This window comes from Scyliorhinus canicula, chromosome 19 (assembly GCF_902713615.1).
Source record: "Scyliorhinus canicula chromosome 19, sScyCan1.1, whole genome shotgun sequence".
Lineage (NCBI taxonomy): Eukaryota > Metazoa > Chordata > Chondrichthyes > Carcharhiniformes > Scyliorhinidae > Scyliorhinus > Scyliorhinus canicula.
In genome coordinates, this window is record NC_052164.1 from 13,036,053 (window position 1) to 13,050,904 (window position 14,852).

General features: G+C 51.1%; 1 protein-coding gene across 1 annotated transcript in view; it reads left to right on the forward strand.

The window, feature by feature from the left end:
* Positions 1-14,852, forward strand: part of rapgefl1 (Rap guanine nucleotide exchange factor (GEF)-like 1) — a 98,758-nt gene that overhangs the window by 53,144 nt on the left and 30,762 nt on the right. The window contains exons 4-7 of the mRNA XM_038779615.1: positions 2,649-2,799; positions 7,971-8,068; positions 9,617-9,653; positions 14,045-14,123. Coding sequence (XP_038635543.1) covers positions 2,649-2,799; positions 7,971-8,068; positions 9,617-9,653; positions 14,045-14,123 — 365 coding nt within the window. The remainder of the gene's footprint in view (positions 1-2,648; positions 2,800-7,970; positions 8,069-9,616; positions 9,654-14,044; positions 14,124-14,852) is intronic.

Consider the following 14,852-nt stretch of genomic DNA (forward strand, 5'->3'; position numbering starts at 1 on the left):
TTACAGTGCAGAAGGAGGCTCTTTGGCGCACCGAGCCTGCACCGGCTGTTGGAACGAATACCCTACCTAAGACCACATCTCCACCCTATCCCTGCAACCCAGTAACCCCACCTAACCATTTTTGGACACTAAGGGGCAATTTGGAATGGCCAATCCACCTACCCCTGCACATCTTTGGACTGTGGGAGGGAACCGGAGCACCCGGAGGAAACCCACGCAGACACGGGGAGAAAGTGCAAACCCCACACAGACATTGACCCAGAGGGGAATCGAACCTGGGACCCTGGAGCTGTGAAGCAACAGTGCTAACCACTGTGCTACCGTGCCACCCGCTCTAGAAAAATACCGGAGGCCACTGTAACTCCTTCATCACCCCCCCCCCCCCTCCCCCCCCCCACCCCAGATCCCCCTACAAGGATTAACAATAGGGTCAGCTTGCCAATTCCATGCACATGAGACACAAGGATCAAATCTTCATGAGCCTTGGGCCAACATTTAGGAACATTCGTCCCCAAGTTGACGGGAAACTGCAGTGACTGCCAATTTCACGGCCACCGACTCCCGGCATACCTATGTCCCTGCCACATACCGGTTCCTCAACCAAGTGGCCAATTTTCACAAATGAGCCTCTATCGTGAGGTTGTTAGACTGTGACTCCCCTTTAAGATGGTTCTTAAACCTACCTCCAGAAGCTTTTGTTCACCTGGCTTAATATGTAGCTCAGTGTCATACTCCTAATGCTCCCGTGGAGCACCTTGGGATTTTTCATTAGGTTAACGGCGCTATATAAATATATGTTGTTGTGAGGCAAAGCGAAAAAGCAAAGCCCTCACTTGACGTCCAGTCAGAATGGGCTGCTTGAAATCAGCTTGGAGAGGAATTACCTCTTTCCACCTCGCCAACTGACTGGGAAAGTGATATACCAGCACTGGAGGCAGTCCAGAGGAGGTTCACGAGGTTGATCCCGTGTATGGAGGGATTTTCTTATGAGGAGAGGTTGAGTAGGTTGGGCCTGTACTCATTGGAGTTCAGAAGAATGAGAGGTGACCTTATTGAGGCATATCGGATTCTCAGGGGCTTTGACAGAGTTGCTGAGAAGTTATTTCTTGTAGGACAGTCGAGGAGCAGAGGGCATCATCTCAAGAGTAAGGGGTCACCCATTTAAGATAGAGATGTGCAGGAATTTCTTCTCTCAGGGGGTAGTGAATCTGTGGAATTCTTTACCACAGAGAGCTGTAGAGGCCGGCTCATTAAGTATGTTCAAGGCGGAGATCGATACATATTTAATCAGCAAGGGAATCGAGGGTCATGAGGATAAGGTGAGAAAGTGGAGCTGAGGATTATCATATCAGATCAGTCATGATTTCATTGCATTGCAGAGCAGATTGGCCGAGTGGCCTACTTGTCCTGTCTTGTGCTCTAATGGACTGGTGCTGAGTACAAGTACTGCACTTTGACCACCCTGGTTACTGAGGTCAGTCATTTCTGTCTGGAATGAAACCTGAGCCTCTCCTGCCCTTGCCTGGCTGAGTTCCCATGAAGGGAATGTATTTACCTATCAAACGTTGCTTCCATTATCCCAAGCAACACTTAGTCATCCAGGACTTCCATTAATAATAGGGGTCTCAAGGAATGCACAATCTAAAGCGGTATTGTTCTGCAGACGTAAGCCTAATAATTTTCTCTCATAATAACCCCAGTCACCCTGTTCTGCCCTAAATCCCATCCTAATCCTATACTAGCAATGTTGTTGTGGCTGCCGGGCTACACATTCCACAAATAGCAACCTGTTGTTGCACGCTGTGTTTCTATGGAGCACTTGACCGTGACAGAAAAAATTTGAAACACGGTCCCTTAGAGACCACATCCAGTCCCTGCATCAATTCAGTCCCCTCTGTCTGTCGGTGTATTCAAATATAACGCACCCTGAGCTTTTCTGATAGTCTAGCAGGCGGATGCCTGACTCAGTGGGGAGTTGAGGGACTCGGGACAGGGAGGGTCCCAGCTCCATTCCTAAGCTGCACTGAATTTGCAGCATTGGATTCAACCTCAGAATAGGAACCCAGGAAAGAGAACGGCTCAAATTAACACTTGCGGTCACCACCTTGTGATCTGTGTGCACGTGTATGCTTGTGTACTAAGTTGGGCGAGGATGAGCTTGGGTTTAGACCCCTGTCTAATGGGCAGGCCAACCAGAAGCCAAAAAGGGGGCTGTCCACAAACATGGGACGGAACGCTTAACACGCCCTCAGGAGAGGAAAAGAATTTGAGGGTGAGCGAAGAGGGCGTTACCTTCTGATTTAAGGAAACCAAGTTATAAATGGCGCTGACCAAGGGGTGATGGAGCTCAGCAGTCTCTACTGCTACAATGGCAGGTTTGACCATCTAAATCCAATAACCCAGTGCACTAGTTAACAAACCCAGTACCTGAAACTACCTGCACATGTCATTTATCAGAATGAACACTCAGTAAAACACTAAGATACAGTGGGAGATTCTGATACCATTGTTTCTTCAACAGCCACTTTCTGCAAGTGGCTAAACGTTAGCTGATTTCAAATTTTCCAAATGGCCCTTCTCCCCTTCGATGAGCTATAACGGGCCCGTCTTGTGAGATTTGGCAGCCGTTCTCCTTAACTGCGTGTTACGTACTGCACGGGTGCTTCTGAAAGAGCTGAAAACTGGAGTGAAGCCTACCCTCAATTGAGGAAGCAGACGGTTCTGAGAGTCACGGTCGAATGGGCAGAGAAATGCAAGGATCTTCTGCTGGAAGATGAAGTTGCTGTAAGGTTGCTGAAGGTAGGAGATTGGCCCTGGTAATTCTTTATCTTCGTATTTCCTGACTAAAATCCTGTTCCTGCATCTGAAAAATCTGCCATGTTAAAAATTAAAATTACCGCAGATGCAGGAAAACTGAAATAAACATTATTGTTTAACATAAAATGTTATGCTTAGAGGGTGAATTCTGCATCTACTATGCTGTAATATATTCACTCCTAGATTTCTGAGCCCATCCTAGTTTTCCAAACTGGCATTGGTATTAGTTATAGCTGATGTGCCTGCTCCAAAAACCCAGAATTATAGGTGTGCTTAATAATATTATTTCCAACATTATGAGCTAACCTAAAGGTGTGTCAGCTGTGACTCAGTTGAATCACAAAGTTCTTGGATCAAGTACCACTTCAGGGCTTGAGCACACAAGGTCAAGGCTGATGCTCCAGTGCAATACCGATGGGAGTGCTACTCAGTCAACAGTGTCATCTTTCAGATGTCACGTGGTCCCACCTGCCTGCTTGGGTGGATGTAAGCGATCCCGTAGCATTAGATTTCATAGAATTTACAGAGCAGAAGGAGGCCATTCGGCCCATCGAGTCTGCACCGGCTCTTGGAAAGAGCACTCTACCCAAGGTCCACACCTCCACCCTATCCCCATAACCCAGTAACCCCACCCAACACTAAGGGAAATTTTGGACACTAAGGGCAATTTATCACGGCCAATCCACCTAACCTGCACATCTTTGGACTGTGGGAGGAAACCGGAGCACCCGGAGGAAACCCACGCACACACGGGGAGAATGTGCAGACTCCGCACAGACAGTGACCCAGCGTGGAATCGAACTTGGGACCTTGGAGCAGTGAAGCAATTGTGCTAACCACAATGCTACCGTGCTGCCCTTCGAAGAGAAGCCGGGGAGTTATCTCCACTTTCCTGGCCAATATTTATCCCTCAATAAATATCACAAAAGAAAACAGATACGTAAAGAGGCCAGACGCATTACCTCCGCATTATCTCCACCAAGCTATGTAAACTCAATGTTACTACACTTATGCAGCTCATCCATGAGGCCCTTTTCTTGCCTGGCTGATGCCCTGTATCCACAAAGCTGACCAGAGAGGGTTCGGCACCGATTTTGGCGTCGTAAAACACCGCAGTTCCCACGCCGGCGTCGACACTTAGCAGCAAAATAGGAGAATCCAGCCCAAGGCCTTCTTTCTTAAAATGTGTGACGAGCAGAAATTCGAAACCCTATTTTTCAGAGGGAAGCCCCCTGCTCTCCAAACACAAGACTTGTCTCCAAGCAGTTTGCAGAGGGTTGGGCACGGGGGCAGGAGACAAGAAGGACTCTGGTGGAGCTAAGCCAAAGTAGGTTCTTATTAAAGCTTTAGAAGGAAGTTCTTTTTTCACCCCACCTCATAAGGGCAGTGGACCCCTAGGCCCGAACCCAGGGAAGACATGTTTCAGTGAGCAGATAAAATATGCATTTCTGGAACCCGGCCAGCGAGGGCGAGATACAGATCGCAACATCTCGCGAGAACTCGTTAGATCTCACAAGACGTCCCGAGCATTGCAAATCCCGCGAAAGGCCTGTTGCGAGATTTAACGGCCTCCTTGTGTTCCACATTGGCGCAACAAGGTCTTTTGATTGGGCACTTAAAAACCTGCATCTCAGGTGGGAAAGGGGTGGGCGAGGGTGCCTCCGTCAGAAGCCCCCTTCAGCCACCAGGAAGCTACCAATCTCATTGGCTGGCAGGTGTTGAAGGCGCCATACCCTCCCTGTGATGGGCGGAAATCCTGCCTGTTGCCAATCAACTATTGTTGGAGCATAAAATGGCAACAGTTTGTCAGAGTCAGCGCAGATATATTCCCCCACGATTCTCTGGATGCTGATCAGAACAATTCAGGCCAACATCTCTTACAGTACAGCGCTCCCTCAGTGCAGTGCTCCCGCAGTGCAGCGCTCCTTCAGTACGACGCTCCCCCAGTACAGCAGTCCCTCAGTACAGCACTCCCTCAGTACTGTGCTCCCTCAGTACAACGCTCCTGCAGTGCAACGCTCCCTCAGTATGACGCTCCCTCAGTACAACGCTCCCTCAGTACAGCATTCCCTCAGTACAGCGCTCCCTCAGTGCAGCACTCCCTCAGTGCAGCACTCCCTCAGTACAGCATTCCCTCAGTACAGCGCTCCCTCAGTGCAGCACTCCCTCAGTAGAGCGCTCCCTCAGTACGGTGCTCCCTCAGTACAGCGCTCCCTCAGTACACCACTCCCTCAGTACAGCACTCCCTCAGTACAGCGCTCCCTCAGTACACCACTCCCTCAGTACAGCACTCCCTCAGTACAGCACTCCCTCAGTACACCACTCCCTCAGTACAGCACTCCCTCAGTACAGCGCTCCCTCAGTACACCACTCCCTCAGTACAGCACTCCCTCAGTACACCACTCCCTCAGTACAGCGCTCCCTCAGTACACCACTCTCTCAGTACAGCAGTCCCTCAGTACAGCACTCCCTCGGTGCAGCGCTCCCTCAGTACAGCAGTCCCTCAGTACAGCACTCCCTCGGTGCAGCACTCCCTCGGTGCAGCGCTCCCTCAGTACAGCAGTCCCTCAGTACAGCAGTCCCTCGGTGCAGCGCTCCCTCAGTACAGCAGTCCCTCAGTACAGCACTCCCTCGGTGCAGCGCTCCCTCAGTACAGCAGTCCCTCAGTACAGCGCTCCCTCAGTACAGCAGTCCCTCAGTACAGCACTCCCTCGGTGCAGCGCTCCCTCAGTACAGCAGTCCCTCAGTACACCGCTCCCTCAGTGCAGCGCTTTGTCAGTGCAGTGCTCCCTGAGTACAACACTCCATCAGTTCAGCGCTCCCCCAGTGCAGCGCTCCTTGAGTACAGCGCTCCCTCAGTACAGCGCTCCCTCAGTACAGCGCTCCCTCAGTACAGCGCTCCCTCAGTACAGCGCTCCTTCAGTACAGCAGTCCCTCAGTACAGCAGTCCCTCAGTACAGCACTCCCTCAGTACAGCACTCCCTCAGTACAGAGCTCCCTCAGTACAGCAGTCCCTCAGTACACCGCTCCCTCAGTACAGCACTCCCTCAGTACAGCATTTCCTCATTACTGCACTCCCTCAGCACAGCGCCGTCTCAGTACAGTGCAACCCTCCCTCAGTGCAGCGCACTCTCAGTGGCACGCTCACTCAGCACAGAGCGTCTTCTGTGCAGCACTCCCTCAATACAGCACTCCCTCAGTGCAGCGCTCCCTCAGTACAGCACTCCCTCAGCACAGCGCTCCCTCAGTGCAGCGCTCCCTCAGTACAGCACTCCCTCAGCACAGCGCTCCCTCAGCACAGCGCTCCCTCAGTGCAGCGCTCCCTCAGTACAGCACTCCATCAGCACAGCGCTCCCTCAGTGCAGCGCTCCCTCAGTACAGCACTCCATCAGCACAGCGCTCCCTCAGTGCAGCGCCCCCTCCGTGCAGTGCTCCCTCCGTGCACCGCTCCCTCCGTGCAGTGCTCCCTCCGTGCACCGCTTCCTCAGTGCAGCGCTCCCTCATTACTGCACTCCATCATAACAGCGCTCCCTCAGTGCAGCGCCCCCTCCGTGCACCTCTACCTCCGTGCACCGCTCCCTCCGTGCAGTGCTCCCTCCATGCAGTGCTCCCTCCATGCAGTGCTCCCTCCGTGCACCGCTCCCTCCGTGCACCGCTCCCTCCGTGCAGTGCTCCCTCTGTGCAGTGCTCCCTCCGTGCAGCGCTCCCTCCGAGTCATGCTCCCTCAGTACAGCGCTCCCTCCGTGCAGTTCTCCCTCCGTGCAGTGCTCCCTCCGTGCACCGCTCCCTCAGTGTCACGCTCCCTCCGTGCACCGCTCCCTCAGTGTCACGCTCCCTCAGTGCAGCGCTCCCTCAGTACAGCACTCCCTCAGTGTCACGCTCCCTCAGTACAGCAGTCCCTCAGTACAGCACTCCCTCAGTGTCACGCTCCCTCAGTGCACCGCTCCCTCAGTGTCACGCTCCCTCAGTGCAGCGCTCCCTCAGTACAGCACTCCCTCAGTGTCACGCTCCCTCAGTGCAGTGCTCCCTCAGTGCAGCGCTCCCTCAGTACAGCTCTAGAGGAGCATCAGTTTTCTGCTTAAGTGGGTCTTGAAATGTCCACCTTCTGATTCAGAGACAAGTATGTTGCCTGCTGAGCCATCGCTAGGATACATTGTGATGATGTGCTGAGATGAATCAAATGAAAGTTGCTGTACCTATTCCCAATAATCTTGCAGTGTGCAGCTTCAGTGTTATCAGGGACTGTCGCGCATGTAGAAAGCCACCGGAATCCTTGGGAATTGCCTCTTGAAACACCTGCACAAATCCTGTGCTATTAGTAATGCTGGGGTCCATATCAGGAACCTTGTAGCCAATTGATGTTGTGCAGACTTGCCTTCAGCGGAGGCTGTCTGCTATGTGCTGGTTCCAGGTTCTCAGCGAAGCAACAGCTCGTTGACAATCGTTGAGAAATCAGGAACCTGATTTTGGTTTGCTGGCTGCAGCGCTCCCCTGCTGTTTGAGGAAGGCTCGTACCAGGTAACACTTGTGAACGCACCGGCTGAGTGTTCAGCCTGTCTGAGTAAAGGGCAGCTGCTTTTAGCTCAGGCTGTCAGGGTCCACACCTCGCTGGTGTCAGGGCGTGGACAGATCGTCCATTCTGCTCAGCCAGCACCTCACCTAACCGGATCCCCAATGCTTCCAATCCCCCTACCGATCCAGTGGATCATTCCAAACATTCATCATCCTTCAACACAGATTTCCTTTTGAAGTTCGGGACTAAATTGATTTTTCAGAGGTTCTAAGCAGCGTGTTTGCTCTGGGATTCTGGCAGCGACACGGTGGGCCGAATGGCCTTCTTTTGTGCTGCCAACATCTTAAATTTAGCCTCCCTTAGTCTACTGCCCTGACAAACTCTGAATTTGTTCCACGTAGTTCTTGTGCTCCATCATTACCTAATCACCATCATCGCTTTCGGCGTAATATCGGAAATGCCATTGCTCGTGTCAGCGTTTTAATACAATGATTGCAAATCTGTTGAGTCTGAACCTATTTCCACACAAGCAAAATGTGGAATAATATTTTGCGAAGGCAGTTATTGCTGTACTTCAGCAACTTTGCTGACTTGGCAGTTTGAGAAAATAAATGTCTTTGTACTCATTTATATCAAATAGGACCTGAATGCTATCGCCAGAAAGGACCTGCACCTCTATCCTAATCTGAAAGAAGCATTGACTAGGCTTCAGCGCATGGTGGAAACAGTGGAATACAGGTGAGGAGAGTCACTGTGTAAATACAAGCTGTATACAACACAGTGTAGGAGAGCCAGACGGTTGAGAAATTCAAAGCTATGCTGGGTAGCGGGTAGAATTGAAATGAAGGACAAGCGTGGACTGCAAACTCGATCCTTGGTCTATGATAAATCGGCCAAACTCAGCCCCGGCTCTGTTACGGCCGGGCACTGAAGACCTTTGCGCCTGTGGACTAAAGAGGGAAGGGGGTCTCCGGGGCAGTTAGTTGCTCAATCATAGCAAAGTTTGCAAGGTGAGGGTAAAATCTGCCTTGGTTGCGCTGGCCTCCCCAGCCAAACAGCCTGCAATATTTCCCATCTAGGTTCATGCTGAAAGAGCTGATGAATTGTCAGGTGCCTTTTGTTGACACCAGCTTTTTAATTTCCAAATTTTGTTTTTAAACCAAATATGAAACCATAAACTGCCCGTGATGGGAGCCAAGCCCCTGTCAGCTGGACTGGAGAACCACACCACACCTTATCTATGCGCTTTAAAAAAAATTTCTTGCATGCCTTTCTATTGGTCAGAAAAATGTGGGGAGCGCAAATCGGGAACCATTTAACCCTCGCCATACAAATTTATACACGGCGAGGATTGCGAGGGAATCCCGCTTCCGGGCCACCATTTTAACAAAGCAGCTCGAAAGTGAGGGCCCATGGCTGCTCACTCCCACATCGCAAAGCAGCCCCACCCCCGCCCACATTGCGAAGCAGGTCTGGCCTTGCAGGCGGGAGAGCCTGGCCCTCAGGTGGACTCTGGGGGCAATTCCCTTGATGGTTTACCCCCTTGGCTCACCCTGAGATCCACCACGTCAGCTTCAGGCTGGTAAATACCAGCAGTGATCCCCGCCCACGTGATCCCCGGCCTAGAGGACTGGAGAATCACGAGGGCTCGGAGAATCTGGTGCCTGGCCCGCCAAGTGGGGGTCAGTGGGCCATTAGGACCACGTTGCGCTCTCACGCTGGCACACGGATGTGAACTCCAATCCTACCGCCAGCGAGGGGCTGCAGCATCGCAAAGGGCGCCCATCCTGTTTTTACCCAGGACGCCCGATTACCCGGCGCATTGGGAGCCCCCTCTACCAGCGGCGGAGAATCCAGGCTTGGGGGTGATAGGCTGAAACTTCCAACCAGGGTTACTATCCCTGTCCGAGCAGCCAAAAGTAAGACAGCTCAACTATCCAACGGGTAAACTATGCTCGTGCTGTAGCAAACATATTTATTGATATTCTTTTTTAGTTGGTTCGATTAGATGCACCACCATTGGCGATCAATATCCCGGCTTGTTTAAGTGATGTTTTATTACACATCTTAGAGTCAGTGAAGCTTCTGACTCAGCCTGCAGAGCAAAAAAAAAACATCCCCTGATATTGATGTTCATTAAAATGGTAAACTTGTTTACACCCTCTTAGTTGTTAACAACACCCTGTGGGTGTTCACCTTCATGGTTTTCTCTATCTGTACCGTAATGCTGACTCACAGTGTGACACAGGCTCCAGTATTAACACCATTTATTTACCTCACACACAGGCCACCTGAGGAATGCAGCCACTTGAGAAAGAAACAGGTAAAGAAAAAACTCGCCTCACCTTTTATATTCCTGATATGCTTTTAAACGATAAAGAGTGAAACTGAAGGGTGGACGGTTATAAAGGGGACTGAATGGGTCCAGTGGGTTAAGCCATGGGTTTTGTGTTGAAATTGAGTGAAGACTGATGGGTTGAAGACCGCCTCTGCCCATGTGAATTAAATATCTGACGTCTCCGACCAATTTCCAGTCTGTGAGGACAGCACATAGACAGCATTACCGCTCTGCGTTTCAAACCGAGCTAGGTTGCTGTTGACCTCAAGGATATCCTGACGCCATTGCTGTCATCATAGAATTTACAGTGCAGAAGAAGGCCATTCGGCCCATCGAGTCTGCACCGGCCTTTGGAAAAAGCACCCTACCCAAGCCCACACCTCCACCCAACCCCTATAACCCCACCTAACCTTTTTGGACACTAAGGGCAGTTTATCATGGCCAATCTACCTAACCTGCACATCTTTGGACTGTGGGAGGAAACCGGAGCACCGGAGGCAACCCACACACACACGGGGAGAACGTACAGACTCCGCACAGACAGTGACCCAGCGGGGAATTGAACCTAGGACCCTGGAGCTGAGAAGCAACAGTGCTAACTACTGTGCTACCGTGCTGCGTAGACTTTGTGCTGTCTTCTTTTTTTTGTAGTTTTTGGACTAAGGCTAATTAATTACTTAATAAAGTGGCTAAACTAGGGATCTTTAAAGAACATCACCTCATCAGAGATTAGACTTTACAGTGCAGAAGGAGGCTCTTTGGCGCACCGAGTCTGCACCGGCTGTTGGAACGAATACCCTACCTAAGACCACATCTCCACCCTATCCCTGCAACCCAGTAACCCCACCTACCCTTCTTTGGACACTAAGGGGCAATTTGGAATGGCCAATCCACCTACCCCTGCACATCTTTGGACTGTGGGAGGAAACCGGAGCACCCGGAGGAAACCTACGCAGACATGGGGAGAAAGTGCAAACTCCACACAGACAGTGACCCAGTGGGGAATTGAACCTGGGACCCTGGAGCTGAGAAGCAACAGTGCTAACCACTGTGCTACCATGCTGCGTAGACTTTGTGCTGTCTTCGTTTTTTTGTTCGTCTTATCTTATATGACATTCTCCCCATGGAACATGAGTTAGGAATATGGAGACAATGGTCAGATTTCTCTGGTCGTTGGGATTCACTTTTCCCGCCAGAAGCGCACCCCCGCCCATGGGTTTCCTGGCGGCGTGGGGGTAGCTTCAATGGGAAATCCCATTGAGAAGCAGTGAACGGCACGTCACCAAGAAACACGCGGGTAGGGGACTGGAGAACCCAGCCCAAAGTCTAGTTTGCTTCTCCATTACATCTTAAGCATTTTGAGTGCTAGGTAGGAAGAACATCGATGCTATTAACGGCAAGAGGTTGAAGGTGAAAGACCAGGAGAAGCTTTTTTAACACAGGAGGCTGTGGAATTCCTTGCAGGAGTTAGTGTTTGAAGCAAAGACTATGGGCGGGATTTACCGCGCAGCCGGCATGTCTTTCGTGGAAGCAGGAGGTGGCTCGACATTGGCTGGCGGCGGAATCTTCTGGTGCGGGATCCGAGCCGTGGCGCCGGTCGGGGCCCGCTCTGTGCGGCCGGCCTACTGATTCTCGGCCTGGGATGGGCCGAGCGGCCATCGTAAAAACGCCAAGTCCCGCCGGCGCCGTCCACACCTGCTCTCAGCCGGCGGGAACGCGGCATGGAAGGGTTGCAGGGGGGCGGCCTCTGTGGGGGGAGGGGGTCCGACCCGGGGTGGGGGGGGGGGGCTCGGATCTGGCCTGCAATTGGGGGCCACCAATCGGCAGGGCGGCCTCTCTGGCTGGGGGCCTCCTTTCCTCCGCGCCAGCCCCTGTAGTCCTGCGCCATGTTGCGTCGGGGCCGGCACGTTGAAGGAAGCCACTGCGCATGTGCGGGTCCCGCAGCGCCCAATTCACGGCGGGATCAGCCGCTGGAGCGCCGTGAACCGTTCGAGAGCAGTGCTGGCCTCCTGACGGTGTTTCCGACCGTGTCAACACTTAGCCTCAGAAACGCAGAATCCCGCCCCTGGTTTCCCCCCCCACCCGTTGTCAAAAGCGTTTCCCATTGAATGCACTCCTCACCGCTATGAAACCCCCAGCGGGAGTGCGGTGCGGCAGAACTGGAAAATCCCGCCGGCATGAACGGCCGGAAGGTTTCGGCCTATGTCAATATTTAGGAATTGGTTAGAGAGGCGTTCAAAGGAAAGAAGAACAAAGGCAGATGTTCACCTGGGACTAAAACAGCTGCCAGTGTGGGGGATAACTATCAACACTAACTGTTTGGGTTAAACAGTCTGTTTCCGTGTTGTAAAATCTGTCTAATTCTGTGGCAGCAGAAGAACCAAATTCACGCATTTATTGGGTCAGACAAACCACTTCACACAGCTCACAATAAATCGTAAAACTCACATTCGTCTAGCACGTTTAATGTCTTCAAAATGTCTGAAATGTCCTTCACAGACAATCAGGCATTTAGATTTGTAGCCACTATCATTTCGTAGACAAAAACGGCAGCCAATTTGTGCACAGCAAGATTCCACTAAAAGGAATGACTCGTCAAGATGCTTTGGTAGGGCTGGTTATGGGGATTAGGCACAAGATTAAAAGTAACAGATTTAGAAGAGTGGGGAGAGAGGGAGATTTACTTTACACAGATGTGAGGCCGGGGAAGTTAACTCCAGGTTTCGTGGTTCAGTTTCTTCAAGGTTAGACTGAAATGGTGGTTGAAAGAAAAGGGGGACAAAGAAATATGATACCAGGGCAGCATTACTTATCACATGGTGGGGGTGTCGGTTAGCTCAGTCGGCTGGACGGCTGGTTTGTGATGCGGAGCCACCAGCGCGGGTTCAGTTCCCGTACCGGCTGAGGTTATTCATGAAGGCCCCGTTTTCTCAACCTTGCCCCTCGCCTGAGGTGTGGTGAACCTCAGGTTAAACCCACTACCAGTCAGCTCCCTCTGGCTCAAAAGGGGAAAGCAGCCTATGGTCATCTGGGACTGGGGTGACATTTCATTCACTTGCTCACATGATAGTTAATCAGAGGCATGGACAGGTTGGAGTGAGCAGTTTATTAGCATGTGGTAACTTTGATTTACCCACATTCTCTAGCGCATCAGGAGAACTCCCCTTTCTTGTCCAGATAAAGCTATGGAGCGTGATTCTCCAATCCCGCAGCAGAGTGTCCACGCCGTCGTAAACGCCGTTGCATTTTACATCGGCGTGAACGGGCCGCTCCCACAACTAATTCTGGCCCCTACATGGGGCCAGCACGGTGCTTGAGCAGTTTGCGCCGCTCCAGCTGCAGATCATGGCGCGAACTGTACGCCGCGGGATCTGCACATGCGCAGTGTCCTCCTTCAACGCGATTGTCTTCAGCTTTGACAAGGGGTCATCTGGACTCGAAACGTTAGCTCTTTTCTCTCCCTACAGATGCTGCCAGACCCGCTGAGATTTTCCAGCATTTTATTTTTGGGTTTCAGATTCCAGCATCCGCAGTAATTTGCTTTTATCCACTGCACTGAAGTGTTGTCCTCGGTGAAGCATTTACTGCACTTAAGCAGCCCCTCTTAATGCCACAACCACTCTAATCTGCTCCAAGGAGGAGAGACATAAGGCAAGGAGTCAGAGTGACAGCTTAAACACAGTCACAAGAGGGCAGCACGGTGGCCTAGTGGTTAGCACAACCGCCTCACGGCGCTGAGGTCCCAGGTTCGATCCCGGCTCTGGGTCACTGTCCGTGTGGAGTTTGCACATTCTCCCCGTGTCTGCGTGGGTTTCACCCCCACAACCCAAAAATATGCAGGGTAGGTGGATTGGCCACGCTAAATTGCCCCTTAATTGGAAAAAATAATTGGCTAATCTAAATTTATAAAAAAAAACACGGTCACAAGGTGGGGTTTGAGGAAGAAGGAATAGAAATCGCAGTTTGGCGGCGTTTAGATTGACCTTTCCTAACAGCGGGGTCTCAGCGACTGAAGGAGGAATCAGCATTGGGTGGGGAAAGGACCAGAAAAAATCCCTGCTGCAAGAACCTAGACTGTGCCTTAAGATAAGCACAGTCCAAACTGGGCAAGCCAGCCCTAAAGAACAGCAGTACAGTTTGCTCTTTGTATGATAATGAGAACGAACCAGTGATACAAACTTGTTAGGGAACAGTAGAGGAAGAAACCAGTGTAGCAAGCAGCCCTTCTTGTTGGAAGTAATGTTTCTGTAAGTAAGTTTAGATTTTTCCTGATAAATTGCTGAATAATATGTTAATCCCAATGCACTGAAATCCTACTCCTTGATATTTAGGAGACAGCAAATTGTTTACGCTCTAATTCTCTCTCTCTCTAACAGGTTAAACCTCTGTTCCGTCACTTTAGTCGTACCGATATCTGCCTGCAGCAGAGGGAGCCGCTACGTGGCACGGATGAGAGTAAGTTGTAATCATTCTCCGTTGTTACTGTGCGAGGCGCTCTGGTGAGCTGAACCAGGCCAATTCAAATGAACCGAACCAGATAGGTAAATGTTTCCGATCAAAGTGAAGAAACCCTGTTTAAGAGGGCGCCCCCTCTCACTGAAACTCGGGCACTTTCATCCTGAACTGCTTCTCACTGAGCTGGACTGATTGATTTGTTGAGCAGGAATGTGAGAGCGGTTGTTGATGCTGGCCCTCTGGTGTGTGCAAGGTGATGAGTCAGCATCAGAATGGGAACAAGCCTGACTTAGTAGCCTTCCAAACATATGACTCCATTCAGCTACAAGCAGCAAAGTGATGTTGCATCTCTGGGTGCGCAAAGATATTCCGAGCAATCAAGTTAATTCTGTGTTAATTGGGCATTTAGTTGTACTCAGATGGTAGGGATTCATCCTTGCCCTTGTATGTAGGAGCAAATTGAAACTGATTGTTCGACTGGAGGTGCACAACATATAATGTGCGTCACTGTAAATAAAAGCTTTCAAGTACCTCCAGACCGAACTCCAATTATACCCGTCACTGCCTGGCTATCTGAGTTATAACAACCAATTGTAGCAATTAGCCAGGTGACTGAGTGAAATGGTAGCAGAATGTGATAACTATCTGGACTAGGACACATCCTAAATAACTATGGGAATTCTAAAGGAGACGGTGCCGTTGTTACAGGTTCTGCTCAGACTAGCTTTT